Below are 17,566 nucleotides of genomic sequence, written 5' to 3'. Positions count from 1 at the left end.
TTGAACTTGTTATATAGCTGAGACTGATCTTGAATCACTGACCTGTCTGCCTCAACCTTCCAAGGGCTGTACTTTTAGGCATAGTCCACAATACTTTGCTTTTATGTGTTCATTTTTGAGTTTTCACACAGTGTTTGGATATTCTTACTAGTTTTTTCTTAGTTTGTTCAAATTACTTTATAAGTATAGTTTTCCTTTTTATATTTCCTAAATAACTATTTATGTGTATAAGAAGATTATAAAAATTAATGTTCCTTTCTTTCACATAAAACAGAGGTAATTGAATTTCTAGATATCTGCTTCTACTCATATTTCCTTTTCTGGAATTTTCTTGTAAAAACTGAGGACGTAAGAGATACATGTGGGGTTGGAGCGATAGCTCATCAGTTAGGAGCACTGGCTGCTCTTCTGGAGGACCCAGGTTGGATTCCAAGCACCCATATGGCAGCTTACAACTGCCCGTTAACTCCAGTTCCACTGGATCTGATGCCCTCTTCAGGCTTCAACAGGAGCAAGCATGCACATGGTACACTTAAATGCATACAGGCAAAACACCCATGTATATACAATGAAAATATTTTTAAGATTAAATTAAAATAGGAGATATGCATTTGTTTAATTGTGGGAATATGTTTTTCAAGTATACTTGGTATTTCAATACTGGAAAAAATCTTCAGTGATACTTATTTGCTATTTATTTTAGGAGAAATTTGGGAAGTTGATGAGCACGAGAAAACCCAGAACAAACTCTTGAGACAAGTTTTCAAGGAAACAGTGACTGATGAAGCCAGTGAATGTCCTAAGAAATTTGCAAATACATTTCCTCCAAATGCAGATTCCCTTCCTTCCAGACACAATCTCTGTGAACAAGACTGCTTTGGAAAGTGTTTAGAACACAATCTTGATGATCATAATAATGCAAAATGCCCAATAACAGAGGAACATTTTGAGTATGATGATGCTATGAAATCATTTAATAATAGCTCACCCTATTTTGTAGTGACCCCCTTTAAGTGTAACCATTGTGGAAAAGGTTTTAGTCAAACCTTGGACCTTATTAGACACTTGAGAATTCATACTGGTGGGAAACTCTATGAATGCCACCAGTGTGGAAAAGGATTTAGCCTCAAGGAAAAACTTATTAATCATCATAAACTTCATAGTAGAGAACAGTGTTATGAGTGTAATGAATGTGGGAAAACTTTCATTAAAATGTCAAATCTCATTAGACATCAAAGAATTCATACTGGAGAGAAACCGTATACATGCAAGGAATGTGGGAAATCCTTCAGCCAGAAATCTAATCTCATTGATCATGAAAAAATTCATACTGGTGATAAACCCTATGAATGCAATGAATGTGAGAAATCCTTCAGCCAGAAACAAAGCCTCATTGCACATCAAAAAGTTCACACCGGGGAGAAACCGTATGCATGCAATGAATGTGGAAAAGCCTTCCCTCGAATTGCTTCCCTTGCTCTTCATATGAGAAGTCACACAGGAGAAAAACCTTACAAATGTGATAAATGTGGAAAAGCCTTTTCTCAGTTCTCCATGCTTATTATACACGTGAGAATCCATACAGGTGAGAAGCCCTACGAATGCAGTGAGTGTGGAAAAGCCTTCTCCCAAAGCTCAGCACTCACTGTGCATATTAGAAGTCACACGGGTGAAAAACCCTATGAGTGTAAGGAATGTAGAAAATCCTTCAGCCATAAGAAAAACTTCAGTACACACCAGAAAATCCACACTCGAGAGAAACCTTATGGATGTAGTGAATGTGGGAAAGCTTTCATTCAGATGTCAAATCTTGTTAGGCACCAGAGAATTCATACCGGAGAAAAACCCTATATATGTAAGGAATGTGGCAAAGCTTTTAGCCAGAAATCAAATCTCATTGCTCATGAAAAAATTCATTCTGGCGAGAAACCCTATGAATGTAATGAGTGTGGGAAAGCCTTCAGCCAGAAACAAAACTTTATTACACATCAGAAAGTTCACACTGGAGAGAAACCTTATGATTGTAATAAATGTGGCAAAGCCTTTTCTCAGATTGCATCCCTTACTCTTCATTTGAGAAGTCACACAGGAGAAAAGCCTTATGAATGTGATAAGTGTGGGAAAGCCTTCTCTCAGTGCTCATTACTTAATTTACATATGAGGAGTCACACGGGTGAGAAGCCTTATGTATGTAATGAATGTGGGAAGGCCTTCTCTCAAAGAACTTCCCTTATTGTGCATATGAGAGGCCATACTGGTGAGAAACCCTATGAATGTAACAAGTGTGGAAAAGCCTTCTCCCAGAGCTCATCCCTTACCATCCACATACGAGGTCACACGGGCGAGAAGCCCTTCGACTGCAGCAAATGTGGAAAAGCCTTCTCTCAGATCTCGTCTCTGACTCTACATATGAGGAAGCACACGGGAGAAAAGCCCTATAACTGTATTGAGTGTGGCAAAGCTTTCAGCCAAAAGTCACACCTTGTTAGACACCAGAGAATCCACACTCACTAGAAACTCCCTGAACACTGAGTGTAGGAACTGCCTTCCAGTGAAACGAACACCTATAGTACACTACATGGTCCATTCTAGAGCAGAGAGCTATGAGTATAGGAAACCTTGTGAAGAACCCACATATTTATTAGAGAATTCTCAGTGAGACCACCCATTGTATGAGGAAACTGACTGAGGAACTGTGAGTAAACTAATTGATATCTAATTGGTGTCCTCATTCAAATCTGAAAGTGTCTGCTGAGTATCAACGTACTTGAGCTCCTTGTATGAAGCAAGATAAGAAGATAAACAAGATAAGAAACAACCTTTGGTAGGCAATATGAGACTATGAAAAAGCAGGTTTTGTACAAGACTGTGTCAATAAGAAAATCTGATAATTGGGTGACGTGTCTACAAAGTTGCGAAATTTGCTGATGGTTGCAAAAGAATGCCTGAAAACTCAAGTTAGAAAACTATAAAAATACAAGCACTCTTCCAATTTCCTACCTCTGTTATACTCCTACCCAAAATTTACACATTGGTTGTAAAGAAATTCATGAACTGGTTTCAGAGTAATACAGCAAGGCAAAGGACAAAATATAAGGCCCAAACTATTTTTTTTTTTTGACAAAACAACTAAGGAAGAAGCTCACTATTAGATATCATTACATTATTTAAAGTTTCTCTCATTTAAATTCTTTCGAGTAAATAACCAAGTTATCGGAAACAAATTGAGCATTAGCATAGAAATTCAAGACTTGGCCATTTTGTGTGTGGTAGTGCTACTGAAATCATTAGAACGAGTCTAGCCTATCCAATATGTGTAAAATTCATATGACCCAACATGTTACTCCTCAACCATACATATATGACTCAGCTCATAGGGTGCTTGCTGCCAAGCCTGATCCCTGACTCTGACCTCTAATGGCATGCCATGCATGCATGTACACACACACACACACACACACACACACAATCCAAATAGATAAAATCCTAAAACTATGATGGAAATAAAGCTGACTATGTCACTTTAGAGTAAGAGTATCAAAAATAACCCCACAAACATGTACTAGTCTATTTTAGTGTGTAACCCATGTATGTATACAACGAGAAATATATCAGTGTGTTCCCAGAATCATGGTTTGTTTTGCTGTAAATTGTAACATTTTCATCAACAAATAAATCAGTATGTTTATTTCTATGATAGGATACTATACTGTAAAATATACAAAATTGTCCACAATATTTTGAGAGGAAAGAGTAAAATACACAATGAATAATGGTATAATATTTGTAACTTAATAAACCAGTTCAAAGAACAGTAAGGATATTACTCATGATCCATTTATGGTGTTAGTTGCCTTTGAGGATGTAGAAGGGTTTGTGGGAGTTGTTACATTGATCTGTAATACTTCTTTAATAAAAGGATGAGAGCAAATATTACAGAGCTGGCAAGTCTGGTTGTCAAAATTAGTTCTAAGACTTTAAAGCTTTAGTTGCCTGCTTTTTCTAAAGTAAATCAATAGGTGCAGAATGTGTGGCCTTATAGAATTGATTTTAAAGTATCATTTACGTGTTATATTTATTTAATCTTCATATAAACAAGCCTGATTGAAGATGCTTTGTTTACTGTAATGGTTAGAAGTTTCCTTAAAGACTCATGTGTTGAGAGCTTGGACTCCAAAACATGTATTCACGAGTGATTTGATCTTGGTGTTCAGACCTCTTCAAATGTTTAGCCCACTAACGGATTCCTAGTTGACAGTGGATGGTGCAAGCTGTAGGAGGTGATACTTAGTAAGAGGAGGTCACCTGAGGCATGCCTTCAAAAGGGGCGATACCTTCCCCCTCAATTCAGTTGATTTTCTTAGGCCTTCTTGTCATAGTAACAGAAAGCTGGCTTGGAGTCTTTATAACATTAATTGGGATAATGAGAATCATCAGTATACAACATTTGAGGCCAGCTGTAAAACTGTAAAGCCTGTTATCTTTTACATAGTTCTTTCCCTGGCTGAAAGCAGTAGAAAAACAACAAAAAAAAAATTCTTGGAATATTTGACTCTCAATTTAAGAAAAAGACCAATTGCATTTGGGTTAGTTTTGAAGAAGAGAGGAACTGTGTACAATGCCAGATAAGGACTGGTACCCAGATCACAGCAGGAGCAAAGTTCAGTGTATCTCAACAAAGCTTTTTTGAGTGTCTGTATTCTTGGTTTTTTGTTTTTATTTTTATTCTTGTTGGAGGGTTTGTGGGTAGTGTTAAGACACCTCTGTAGCCCAGGCTGGCCTCAAATGTAGGTGGATTTTTCTTTCCCACCTGCCAGTTCCCAAATAGCCAGTATGCAGACTCAATATTAATTGTAAATGCTCGGCTGATATCTCAGGCTTATTACTAACTAGTTCTTACAATTTAAATTAACCCATTTCTATTCTGTGTGTTGCCACATGGCTCATGACTTTACCTGTCCTCCAGCATATCTTGCTTCCTCTGTGTCCACTTGCAACTCCTGACTCCACCCTTCTTCCAGCATTCTCAGTCTGGCTCTCCTGCCTAACCTTGTCTTGTTCAGCTATTGGTCAGTCAGCTGAAGATGGATGCTAAAAGAAATCCCACACTAGCTCAGAATTGAGAATAATAAAGAGTTATTTATTTAGGTGTAGAGACACAGATCACAGTCCTCTGCGCAAATGGGCAACAGAAACCAAATACAGCAGCTGGAAGAGAGAGGGAACATGAACTTTACATCAGCATTTATAGTATAAGAGGCTGTGCCCAAGTGGGCGGGTAACAAAGGCTACTGGCTGTAGGATTTCCTACAGCATATGCCCTTTTTGTTTAAATAAGAAAGTTCTAAGCCTAATACAAAATTACGTACAATAAGAACAAATATCAGGTATAAAAATTAGAATTACAACCAGCATAAACAATATCAAGCAAGAAACATTTGAGAAATGTTTCAATAATTATCCTATCCTGAGGAGTTTAAGTCTTGTATTATAAATAACTTGACCAAAGCATGAGAGGAAAGTAACTATGACTATATAGTCTTCAACCCCATCAAAGACCCGAGAAGGGAAATAATATTACTTGAGTAAGCAGGAACTTCCAAAATGTGCAACAAATGACAGAGACAACTGGCTACCTGGGCAATCACCCAAAGTCTCATTTGCAACGTTGGAACAACCAACTTTAGCTAAGGCCTAGAGTAACTGACAAACCACTTTCAGAGGCAGAAAATTTTTCAAACCATCTTGGCAAGATTTGACAGTCTTTTTTCTTGTATCCTGTTTGTCCTATATGGACATCATGCATTTTGTCAGTGGTTGATGCATAGGCAGTTCCTTGCCCAAAGGCTACTTTTGCCAAGAAGAAAATAAGCTCCAAGTGGAGTGTCTTCAGTGCTGAACATTCTCTTGGGAATAGATCGGGGCTGCCAGGAGCAATCATGTCTCATGTCAACAGAGCCCTAAGTTATTTAAATGCCATATTCTACAGTTCTTTGAAGTGGTTGAAGATTACCTGTCTATGCAGAATACAGTCTCTGTATATCTAAAGAACCTGATTAGTCTAACTATAAGTATGACAAACATGGATGACTATTGACCTGTAATTTTAAATACCTATATAACTTAAAGACTGAGACTTCATATTAGAATATTAATCTTTAAACAACTGTGCAACAAATGAGGACAATGACCTCAAAATGTAAACAATGTATGAGTACCTAGATCAGAGGTAGAAATGTATATTGCAATATGATAAATATATCCTAAAATTGTATCAGTTTACAAAATGCCTTTTTTTTCCTCATTTTTTTTATTAAAGATTTCCATCTCCTTCCCTCCTCCTCCCCCTTCCCTCCCCTCCCTTCCACCCATACCCCCACTCCACCCCTCTCCAAGACAAAGAGCCATCAGGGTTCCCTTCACTATGTTAAGTCCAAGGTCCTCCCAGCTCCCCCTAAGACCAGGAAGGTGAGCAACCAAACTGACAAGGCTCACAGTGAGCCCGTCCATGCTGTAGAGTTCTACAAAATGTCTTAAGCAGAGGTAGAAGCATGCATGCATACAATATGACAAAATAACTTTGCCTAGGTATACAAATATTATAAACAAAATAGGAACATATTCAATATAGTTTAAGTTTGTATCAATATATAAGAATCTATACCAATGTAAATTGCCTATAAATAATAGCTCACAAGTATTCACTAGTCTATTATCCCATCAGTTTTCTTTTTTCAAAGAGATCCCCGAGACTACATAATTTCCCCCAATCCCCAACCCTATACCAATTATAATCAATCCCTAAATGATGTCCCTAACCCTGAGGACAACCTTTATTGGGAGAGGGCACGTTGTCTTCTAGAATTACTTCCAGCTGTCATGGGGGCGATGTTCTTTCTATGGGATCCTGTGAAAGTAAAATGATGGTTAAGTTTCAAGATTATTGTCTGGTATAATTGCAAATAGTCTCTGAGTTTTTGGTAGGGTTTTTTTTTTTTTGAGGTTTCTGTTTGGAGTTCTAGTCAGATCATTGTAAAAAATTGCACCATTTCAGCTAACCAAGTTGGAACCATCTTGAGCAGGTGGTATACCCCAAACAGGTCTATAGTAGCGCTATCAGCACCCTGATGTCATATCAACCAGGTGGAGCCATTATTGTGGGGCTCCATCTTCTTCCTGGAAACTTTAAAGATTACTGCAGGGAAATAATTCATTGTTCATTGTGGAAAACTTAAACATTATTTGTACAGACATATATTCAATGTGAGGTATGATAGAGACAAAAATAGATATGAAGAAAAGTAAATTTTTTTCTAAATTCTTCTTTCTGTCCCATACCGTGGCTCCTGACATGAGACAGAAACTCTGGATTTTTATTTTAACAAAATGTTTGGATTCAGAGGACAGAGCTGTTGTCTACCTCCAAAGCCAGCTTTGATTTTTAAGTGAGTTATGACTATTATTCTAGTTAATATTCAGAGTTTCAGCTGGGCAGTTATGGTGCACGCCTTTAATCCCAGCATTTGGGAAGCAGAGACAGACATATCTCTGTGAGTTCAAGGCCGACATGGTCTATAAGAGCTAGATCCAGAACTGGCTCCAAAGCTACAGAGAAACCCTGTCTCAAAAAATAAAAAAAAAAAAATCAGAGATTCTTATCCTCAAATGTTCTGTCCTCATAAGTGATAAATGTCTTTGTTTGGTGATCCTATCTGGATCTTTTCCTCTTTAGACATCTAGATGTCCAGGGTCTCTTGACTTTCTGAAGAGTATTTTCCTGCAAAGACAAGAACAGAATCCTGCCCCAACCCTTATGAGGTTTCTTTACTACCTGTATGATTGTCAATTCTGTGGATGAGTCATCATTTCTATTTCTAAAGAGATTTCTCTTTTTTAAGCCAAATTTATATTAATTTTGATTTGATCCATAACTTTTCTTCTCCTATGGAAAAAGAGCAAAATCCCTTCCCAAATGTAGCACATCTCCTGGCTTCCATTGTGAGGTCAACACATCCTTGAAATACACCTGCTAATTTAATTCAGAAGACTTTTCTATTATCCAATGTCTCTCTGCTGCTGTTGGTCCTTTCTCATTAGCATTAAGAAAATCCAAGGTTAATAAAGCATTATGTAATCTATTTCTGGGAATATTTTCTATCCCTTTCTGTTTGTTTAACATATCCTTTATATATTTGATCTTTTTATAACTGTCTGACCTGTAGGATTGTTTGCTATACCTGCAACATGCCTTATATTATAATATGCAAAAAAACCTGTTTCATTTTCTTAGAGATATATGTTGGACCATTGTCTGTCTTTATTTGTACAGGAATAACCATGATGGCCATAACTTTAATAAATGTATGATTACTGAATCAGTCTTTTCTGAGCTCAAAGCAGTTGCCCATTGAAAACCTGAATAAGTGTCAATGGTGTGGTATACATATTTTAATTTCTCAAAATCTGCAAAGTGGAACACATCCATCTGCCGGATTTCATTCCTTTGAGTACGCTTTGGGTTACTCCCTGCAGGTAGCAGTGTTTGGTTATAGAAAGAGCAAGTAGGACATTTCTTTATAATTTCCTTAGCTTGTTGCCATGTAACAGTAAACTCTTTCTTTAAACCTTTGCTATTGACAGGATGTTTTATGAAATTCTGAGGCCTTCAACACACTTCCAATCAATAATCAATTGATTTCTTCTTTACCTTGTGCTAGAGGACCTGACAGACCCGTACAGGATCAAATGTGTGTTATGTATATGGTACAAAGCCTATTCCTGATTATATCTAGAACCTATATGAATAATGAAGTTAATTCTGTATCGTCTGGTATAAATTCAGTGGTTTCAATATGCAAGACAACTCTTTCTGCATATTGAGAATAAGTAACTATATTAAGAGGTTCACTAAAATCCCTTAGTATCATGAGAATAGCATATAATTCTGCCTTTTGGACAGAATTAAAAGGGCTTTGTTCCATCTTACTTAAATCTTCAGATTTGCAACCTGCCTTCCCTGGTTTATTTGCATCACTATAGAATGTATGGGCTCCAATTATTGGTGTGTCCCATACAATGTGGGGAATGATACATGTAGTTCTCTTTATAAAGTTAATTCTATCACTTTTGGGATAATTGCTATTAATCTCTCCTAAAAAATAGCACAAGCTCTTTGACAAGGTTTATTGTCATTTAATTTTATCAGTAGTAAATGGCACTATAATCTCTGCTTGGTCTATACTTGCTAGTTGATGAGGTCTCAATTTTCCTTTTATAATTAATTCAGAGACTTTTTCCGCATAAATTTTTAATTTTTTACTTGTTTTATTTGGTAAAAATATCCATTATAAGATAATGTCTTCCATTTACATTAAAATTCCTATAGGGGAAATTCTGAAAGCCAATATGACTAGGATGCAATTAAGATTTGGATTCGCCCTATCCACATGTGCCTCCTGTAATTTTTCTTTAATGACAACCAATTCCTTTACCGCTTCAGCTGTTAATTCTCTGGGACTATTTAAGTCTTGATCACCATGTAAGATTTTGTTTAAATGAACTATTATATCAGGTGTTATCCTAACAGCTGGTTGTACACTGAAAGTGCCTCCTAACGATTTTTGAAAGTCATTAGGAGTCCACAATCGGTCTCTCCTAATTTGTGCCTTTTGGGTTCTAATTTTCTGTCAACCTATTTTATAACCTAGGTAATTGACAGGATCTCCTCTCTGTATTTTTTCAGGAGCAATTTGTAATTCCCATTTTGACAAAACTTCATTTCTTCAAACATTCTTTCTAAAGTATATATGCTTTATTTAGGTAGAAAATGTGTTCCATGTAATGGTAAATTATAGATTTAGGAAATTTTTTATGTATTATTTCCAATGGCTGACTTACAAAGTATTGGCATAGGGTTGGCTATTGAGCATTTCCTGTGGAAGTATGGTCCACTGGTATCTCCTAGTAAGCTGAGAATTATTATAATTAGGCAATGTGAAGGCAAATTTTTCTCTGTCCTTTTCTTGTAAAGGTATAGTGAAGAAACAATCTTTTAAATCAATAACTATAAGTAGCCATCTTTTTAGTAATAGAAAAGGCAGAGGAATTCTAGATTGTAGAGGGCCCATAGGTTGAATTGCCTTGTTGTCAGCTCTTAGATCTGTCACCATTCTCTATTTACCAGATTTTTTTAAACAACAAATACAGGAGAATTCCAAGGGCTAGTTGACTCCTCGATATGTCGAGCATCTAATTGCTCCTGTACCAATCATTCTAAAGCCTGAAATTTATCTTCAGCTAGAGGCCATTGCTTTACCCATATTGGTTTCTCAGTTAACCATTTTAAAGGTAAAGCTGTTGGTACCTCTAAAGGTTTGATATTTGCTTTATGTTCTTGTACAGCCTGAATGGCTGGTGACCTTTGTATATAGTACCTTATAATCTCCTTCCCAGCATTAAGAGTTTCTGGGACTACAGGAGTGTTAATCTGGGTTCCATTGCTGCAGCAGGTCACAATCCCATAAATTCAGGACAGGCTCCAAAGAAACCCTATCTCGAAAGCCTCCCCCCCACACACACACCATCTCCCGGTGTCCCCAGGTACACACACAGCGTCTCGCAGTGTCCACCGGGTCCCTTGTCACTGGCCCTCATCTCCCCGCCCCACAGGCCGTAGAAACGGGCTCTGTGACCCAGGCCCATGACGTCACCGCGTGCCCAGCCAGAGAGCTGAGGCAATCGAGATTCTCAGCTAGAGGCTGCGTCTGGCCCACGCGAACTACCAGTCCCAGAGTTCTTTGCGGCGCAATCCTTCCCACTTTGCGCCTGCGCTTCAAGATGTGCGGGAAGTGCTAGCGCTCAGGGACCTGGTAACCGCTCCCGGGCGAGTTCCCTGCTGTGGGTGGGTTTTTGTGAGACGGTAAGGTTCAGCGAGGGCGTGACTGTGATTGAATGCCTGCGTGTGCTCTTTGTGCATGACCATGGCTGCATATCATTTCGCGTGCGCACCAATGGGGGTTGACTTCTTTCAGTTTACTGAGCTTCTGAATTTGAAGTCACGTCCTCTGAGGTGGGCTGTTGCTTGACAACTTTGAGTGTAACCAAATTGCAAGTCACTGCGGGTGTATGGGGTGACTCTCTTACTTTGTTGTTGTTTTTGTTTTTGTCCCTGTCCCTACCCCCCTCCCCAAACAAGGTTTCTCAGAGCTGCCCTGGAACAGACTGTAGACCAGACTGGCCTCGAACTCATATCTCCAGCCTCTGCCTCCTGAGTGCTGGGATTAAAGGCGTGAACCACCACCACCCGGCTTTCTTACTTAAAGAGTGACCATTTCAGTCCGTGTTACTTACTGCCTTGGGTCTTTTGTTTCCGAGCTTGCATTTAAGGGGTGTGTGAGTGTGGGGTTTCAGTTGCTGCATATTCAAAGTTGCTGGGTTCTGTTTTAAGTGAGGTCTTAATTTATGTCTGGGTGTTTTGCCTGCCTGTACCTATATGCACCAGGTGTTACTGGTTCCCTGAAACTGTCTTGTGGGTGCTGGGAACCAAACCTAAGTTCCCTGGAAGAGTAGCAAGTGCTTTTAACTGCTGAGCAATCTCTCCAACCCCTTAAATGAACTTTGAGAAAAGTAACTACCCGTATTATAGAAAGCAAAACCAAGCAGAGAATAATCTCCAGTCAGCAGCAGTTCATTTGGACATGGCCTTCTTCTAGGTCCTGATGTGTGCACATGAATTCCATTTTAAGTAAACAGGGTCAATTGGATTCACCAATTCAAAAGTCCTAAAGTTGGCAGGACAAGGTGGAAACGTTGAGTATTCTAAAAGATTTCTTTAAAATCATGTTATTGGAGACAGGGTACACAGACCACCCTGATATCAAGCTCCCAGTCAGCCTCCATCAGCATCTTTAGGCAGGTATGAGCCACCAGAACCATCTAATCACCTTTTATATAACTACATCTCCCTCCTCCAATCCCCTTTATTATGGGATAAGATGCAGAATAGGGTATTGTGTGATATTTTCTTCGTGTTTTGACAAATAAAGCTCGCTTGGAGTTAGAGGGCGGAGCCAGTCACCAGCTGACCATAGAGGTTTGGAGGACTGTAGAGAGAGGACAGGAAGTGGTCAGGTAGGGCTGAGACTGAATCTTGGCCCTTTTGGATGAAGGAACAGAAGAGGTAGGAAGGGACTGTGACTGTTCCTCTGCTTCTCATCTTTCAGGTTTTTACTCCAGTTTCTGACTCCTAGTTCTTATTGATAAGATTAGATTAACACTTCTATAGGGATTCATTTCCTTGTGTCCAAAACAAAATAATTTTAATACCCAGATATTTAATCGTATTGTTACTGTCTCTGTGCCCTCCCATTCTTTTTTTTAAATATTTATTTATTATGTATGCAATATTCTGTCTGTGTGTATGCCTGAAGGCCAGAAGAGGGCACCAGACCCCATTACAGATGGTTGTGAGCCACCATGTGGTTGTTGGGAATTGAACTCAGGACCTTTGGAAGAGCAGGCAATGCTCTTAACCTCTGAGCCATCTCTCCAGCCCCGTGTCCTCCCATTCTTGTCGAAGAATATGACTTGCTGCAAAGCAGCATCTTTTGAGATAAAACATTCCATCTTGAAGGATGTTCTATAGGGAGGTGAAATATTCTTCTGTGCAGGAATGCTCCTTACAAATCAGGAAGTACACAACCCAAAAACTTTTAAGAAATCCCTGAAACTGAGTAGACTCATCAAGTCCCTCCTTTTCCAAGGTTATACAAGCAGTAAGGATGGACCTTAACTGAGCAGCCTGGAAGAGGTAATGTCCAACAGGTTCACCCATCCCGGGATGGGCTTCTTGCCATGCAGCTATCTATAAGTCACTTCTGCTCTTATAGCTAATTCCCCCTCCCCCACGCTTCTGCATGCAACTCCAGTAAAACTCTGGTTCGCCATGACTTCGATAACATCCTCACTTTGGCTGTCACTGGTTCCCTATCAAAGGTGAATAGATTCTTGCTCATGCCTCCCCCAGGAATACTGCCACACAATACTTGTATGTTTTCTGCTTTTGGGCAATAAAGAAAAACAATGTCATCTCTTCCTGCTGTTTTGACAGCTGTGACTTCAACTATCTGTCAAAACCTTCCAGAATTTCAAACTGACATTATTTGAACAATATTCAGAATTAAGTCTGAAGCTAGCTGTAGTACCCACATTTTTAATTCCAGCACTTAGGCGGCAGAAGTAGGCAGATCTTTGTTTTCCAGGATAGCCTGGTCTACATAGTGAGTTCCAGAAGAGGAAAGGCTGTATTTAATTTAACTATTTATTTTTCTATCACAAATCCTCCAGTTTTGATAAAGGTAAATGGCAGTTAAAAGTACATCCCAAGGCCAGGTGGTGGTGGTACACACTTTTAGTCCCAGCACTTGGGAGGTAGAGGCAGTCAGATCTCAGTGAGTTTGAGACCAGCCTGGTCTACAAAGCAAGTTCTAGGGCAGCCAGGACTGTTTCACAGAGAAACCCTATCTCAACAAAACAAAAAGTACATTCCAGAAGCTAGGAGAAGTGGGCTAACAATAAAACACTTGCCTAGAATTCATGAGTCCATAGGTCCATGGCTGGACCATAGCTCAGTGATAAGAGTGCTTGCCTAGCACATATAAGGCCCTGGTGTCTATCCCCAGCATTACACACACACACACACACACACACACACACCCCTTCCAGAAATCATAAAGAAAATTATGACACAGTATGCTAATGATAACGGAGAAACCTTTTATTAGACTATACTGTATGCTAGTGTAGATTACAGTCTTTATAGTTATGAGTTGGAGTTCTCGCAGCAAACCACTGCATACCCATGACTGCACATATAAGATGAAGAACAACTGCTCACCATGTGTGAGAAAATAACACTTTGCTAACACTTTCTGGCATGGCATCAGGATTAGGGCTAATGAAAAGGAAGAGCACAGCATACAAGAAGAATAGGTGAATAAACTCAGCATTAAAAGAAATGCTTTTCTTTTTATTTTCAGAGAAATAAAACATCAAACATCCAAACATAAGTTTGGGGTCATATTAATGGAGACTTCTTTTATAAATGCAAAAATTTAGAAGCAACCATAACATGAATAATAGTCATTTAAAATATACTTCACATTGCTGTAAAAGCAATTATCATAATGTTTCTAGCATGATAAAAGCAGATGAAGGAAGAATACAAATACCATAACTACATGTCTTTAGAAAATAAAGTCCAGCAGAATTAGTTCTACCAAATTGATAATCGTCGTCTACAATCAATATAGCAGTTCATTTTGATGTTTCAGCTTTGGATTTTCTAGTTTTCTTATTTTTTTTCACTTAGAATAAAAATAAAGCTCATGAACTATAGCAAAAACACTGACATGCCTCAAATCAACACTGGAATTCTACAAGGAACTTAAAATCACTACAGGTTACACAATTAAAACACTGTGATATTAGTGCAAACATCAAAAACAGTTTAGAAGATGATAAAAGACAGGCCTAAAACTATAAGAAAATATAAACAATGGTATGACAAAGCCCAGCAATGGAGAGATAAAGAACAATTAGGCACCTAGCACTGGGGTGGGAGAAGAGAGCAAACGTAGACTCGGAATTCCTAACCTACAGTTATGACTGAAAATATAAATACCTAATCAACCGTGTCAAGAAAGTAACTCTCAAATATGAATTTTTATTATTCATTAGCATGAATTTCCTGATGGCGAACAAGGTCTGAGTCATTACTGAATGTCTTCCCACATTCCTTACAGCTATAGGGCTTGTCCCCACTATGAATTCTCAGATGGCGGGTAAGATTTGAGCACTTATTAAAGGCCTTGCCACATTTATTACATTCATAAGGTTTTTCATCTGAGTGGACTCTCTGGTGTTGAAAAAGCTGAGAGTTCTGGGTAAAGGCCTTCCCACATTCAAGGCATTCGAAGGGCTTCTCACCAGCATGAATTCTTTGATGCTGCCGAAGTTGTGAGCTCTGAGTGAAGGACTTCCCACACTCCTTACATTCATAAGGTTTCTCCCCGGTGTGGATTCTCTGATGGTTTGTAAGTGCTGAGCCACTACTAAAGGCCTTCCCACACTCCTTGCACTCATAGGGTTTCTCCCCAGTGTGGGTTCTCTGATGCTGAACAAGCTTTGAGCTCTGAGTAAAGGCTTTGCCACATTCCTTACATTCATAAGGTTTCTCACCTGTATGAACTCGCACGTGTTGGAAAAGTTGTGAGCTCTTTGTAAAAGCTTTCCCACATACTTTGCATGCATAAGGTTTTTCACCAGTGTGAATTCGCTGATGGTCGATAAGATTTGAACAATAGCTAAAGGCTTTTCCACATTCCTTACACTCATAAGGTTTCTTACCAGTGTGTATCCTCTGGTGCTGGGAAAGGTAGGAGCTACAACTGAAGGCCTTCCCACAGTCTTTACACTCAAAGGGCTTTTCACCAGTGTGAATTTTCAGATGACGAGTAACATGTGAGCCACAACTGAAGAATTTCCCACACTCCTTACATTCGTAAGACTTTTCACCAATATGAAGTCTCTGATGTTGAAGAAACTGTGAGTTCTGAGTAAAGACCTTCCTACATTTCTTACATTCATAGGGCTTCTCATCATTATTAATAATTTGTTGTAGGGTAAGGAAAGTCTGCTGAACAAATGTGGGCATGTACTCACGACTGAGTATTTCTTGGCTTAAATGGTCATTTTGATATTGCAATTGGCTTCCACATTCCAAAACATCTCTAAAACTGGAGTACTCAAGGCCATGCTTCTTAAGTCCCATTAACTCCCTCTGACACGATTCTATTTCATAAACTTCCTTCTTTAGAGATAGTAACTTGCTTTCACACATTGACTCCAGAGCTGAAAGGCAAGAAAGTAGAAAATGTTTTCCCTTCCTATTTGGAAAAACTTAAAACTTTTATAATGGAAATGGGAAAAACTAAAACTAAAGTGAATCTACTATCTGGAGGAGATTGTCACAGGCGCTTAAGGAGATCTAGTACAGCGCTGCTCAGCCTTCCTAACACTGCAGCTTTCATACAGTTCCTCATGTCGTGGTGACCCACCATAAAATTATTTTCATTGCTGTTTCATAACTATAATTTTGCTGTTATGAATCATATATTTTTCGAGCCAGTGTATATATCTATGTATCTACTGTATGTTTATCTATATCCATGGCAAATTCCTGGATATTTTGTGGCATAATAAATAATAAATTTGGTCTTTCATTTATGTTGGGTTTAGATAATAAAGCAAAGTCTCATTATCTAGCTCTGGATGGCCTTGAACTCAGAGCTCCTCTGCCTCCCAAGTGCTAGGATTAAAAGAATGTCCCCTGAGATGAGGTCTTACTATGGAACTGGCTGATTTTGAATTCTGGGATTATCTTGTCTCAATCAATTTAGATAAAAAAGAGGAAATATTGTGGAATAATCTTTTTGTACACCGTGAAGATGTGCCACTCTGATTGGTTTAATAAAAAGCTGAATGACCAATAGCTAGGCAGGAACTGGGGGGCAGAGAGGACACCAGGAAGAAGAAGGGAGGAGACACAGGGATGCAGAGCAAGCAGCATGGACATTTACAAAGTGAAGGTAATCAAGCCACATAAAAGAAGTAGATGAGGGTTGGAGAGATGGCTCAGAGGTTAAGAGCATTGCCTGCTCTTCCAAAGGTCCTGAGTTCAATTCCCAGCAACCACATGGTGGCTCACAACCATCTGTAATGGGGTCTGGTGCCCTCTTCTGGCCTGCAGGCATACACACAGACAGAATATTGTATACATAATAAATAAATATTTTTTAAAAAAAGAAGTAGATGAATAGAAATGGGTTAATTTAAGTTAGAAGAACTAGTTAGAAACAAGTATCAGCTACTGGTGAGCTTTCATAAGTAATAAGTCTCTGGGAGGTTACTTGGGAGCTGGCAGACAGGACAGAGAAGTCTGCCTACAGCCAGGATGATAAACATACAGTTGCATATTGGTCTTTGTCCTGGTTTTCTGCCACAGAGCTTCAAAGCCCCGGGCCTCTCCGAATGACAGCAGTATCTTTGTACTGCTACTAAGGGTGTTCATTGATGGGTCTCAGAGAGAGAGAGAGCCTCAGGACTGGTTCTGGAAAGACGGGCTGGTGGTTAAGTCTGGCAGAGGACCCGCGCTCGGTTCCCAGCATCCACTGGGCAGGTCACACCACCCGGGACTTTGTTCCAGATGTACATACTCTTGTGCCCTCTGCACATGCACCACACACTCGGTTTATTAGAAGGCTGGGGTTTAGCTACTGGACCTCTGGATGGAGGAAAGACTGAGGTGTCAGTTAAGTAATCAGACCTATGTAAAAATGATGACAAGCTTGATGACCTGAGTCTGATCCCAGGACCTACATGATGGGCAGAGAGCCAACTCCAGTAAGTTGTCCTTTGATCTCCTCACACTAACCTCATACAACAAACAAATAAATATATGCAATTAAAAAAATTTTTTTAAAGAACTTGGTTTTCTCACTAGACCTAG

At 39.1% G+C, this 17,566-nt stretch overlaps 2 protein-coding genes across 4 annotated transcripts in view; one reads left to right on the top strand and one right to left on the bottom strand.

Annotated features, from left to right (window-relative positions):
* Znf569 (zinc finger protein 569) overlaps positions 1-3,936 on the top strand; it is a 34,446-nt gene extending 30,510 nt beyond the window's left edge. The window contains 2 exon segments of the mRNA XM_038340694.2: positions 704-2,427; positions 2,429-3,936. Of these exon segments, the coding sequence (XP_038196622.2) occupies positions 704-2,427; positions 2,429-2,659 (1,955 nt within the window). The 3' untranslated portion in view covers positions 2,660-3,936.
* Positions 3,937-13,753: 9,817 nt separating this feature from the next.
* The window catches only part of LOC119821596 (zinc finger protein 383), a 16,064-nt gene continuing 12,251 nt past the window's right edge, over positions 13,754-17,566 (bottom strand). For all 3 annotated transcript variants that reach the window (XM_038340724.1, XM_038340723.1, XM_038340725.1), the window contains exon 5: positions 13,754-15,909. In XM_038340724.1, coding sequence (XP_038196652.1) covers positions 14,726-15,909 — 1,184 coding nt within the window. In that variant the 3' untranslated portion in view covers positions 13,754-14,725. The remainder of the gene's footprint in view (positions 15,910-17,566) is intronic.

The sequence above is a fragment of the Arvicola amphibius genome, chromosome 8, assembly GCF_903992535.2.
Source record: "Arvicola amphibius chromosome 8, mArvAmp1.2, whole genome shotgun sequence".
NCBI lineage: Eukaryota > Metazoa > Chordata > Mammalia > Rodentia > Cricetidae > Arvicola > Arvicola amphibius.
The sequence above is the reverse complement of the archived record's forward strand: the minus strand, read 5'-3'. Positions and strand labels throughout refer to the sequence as shown.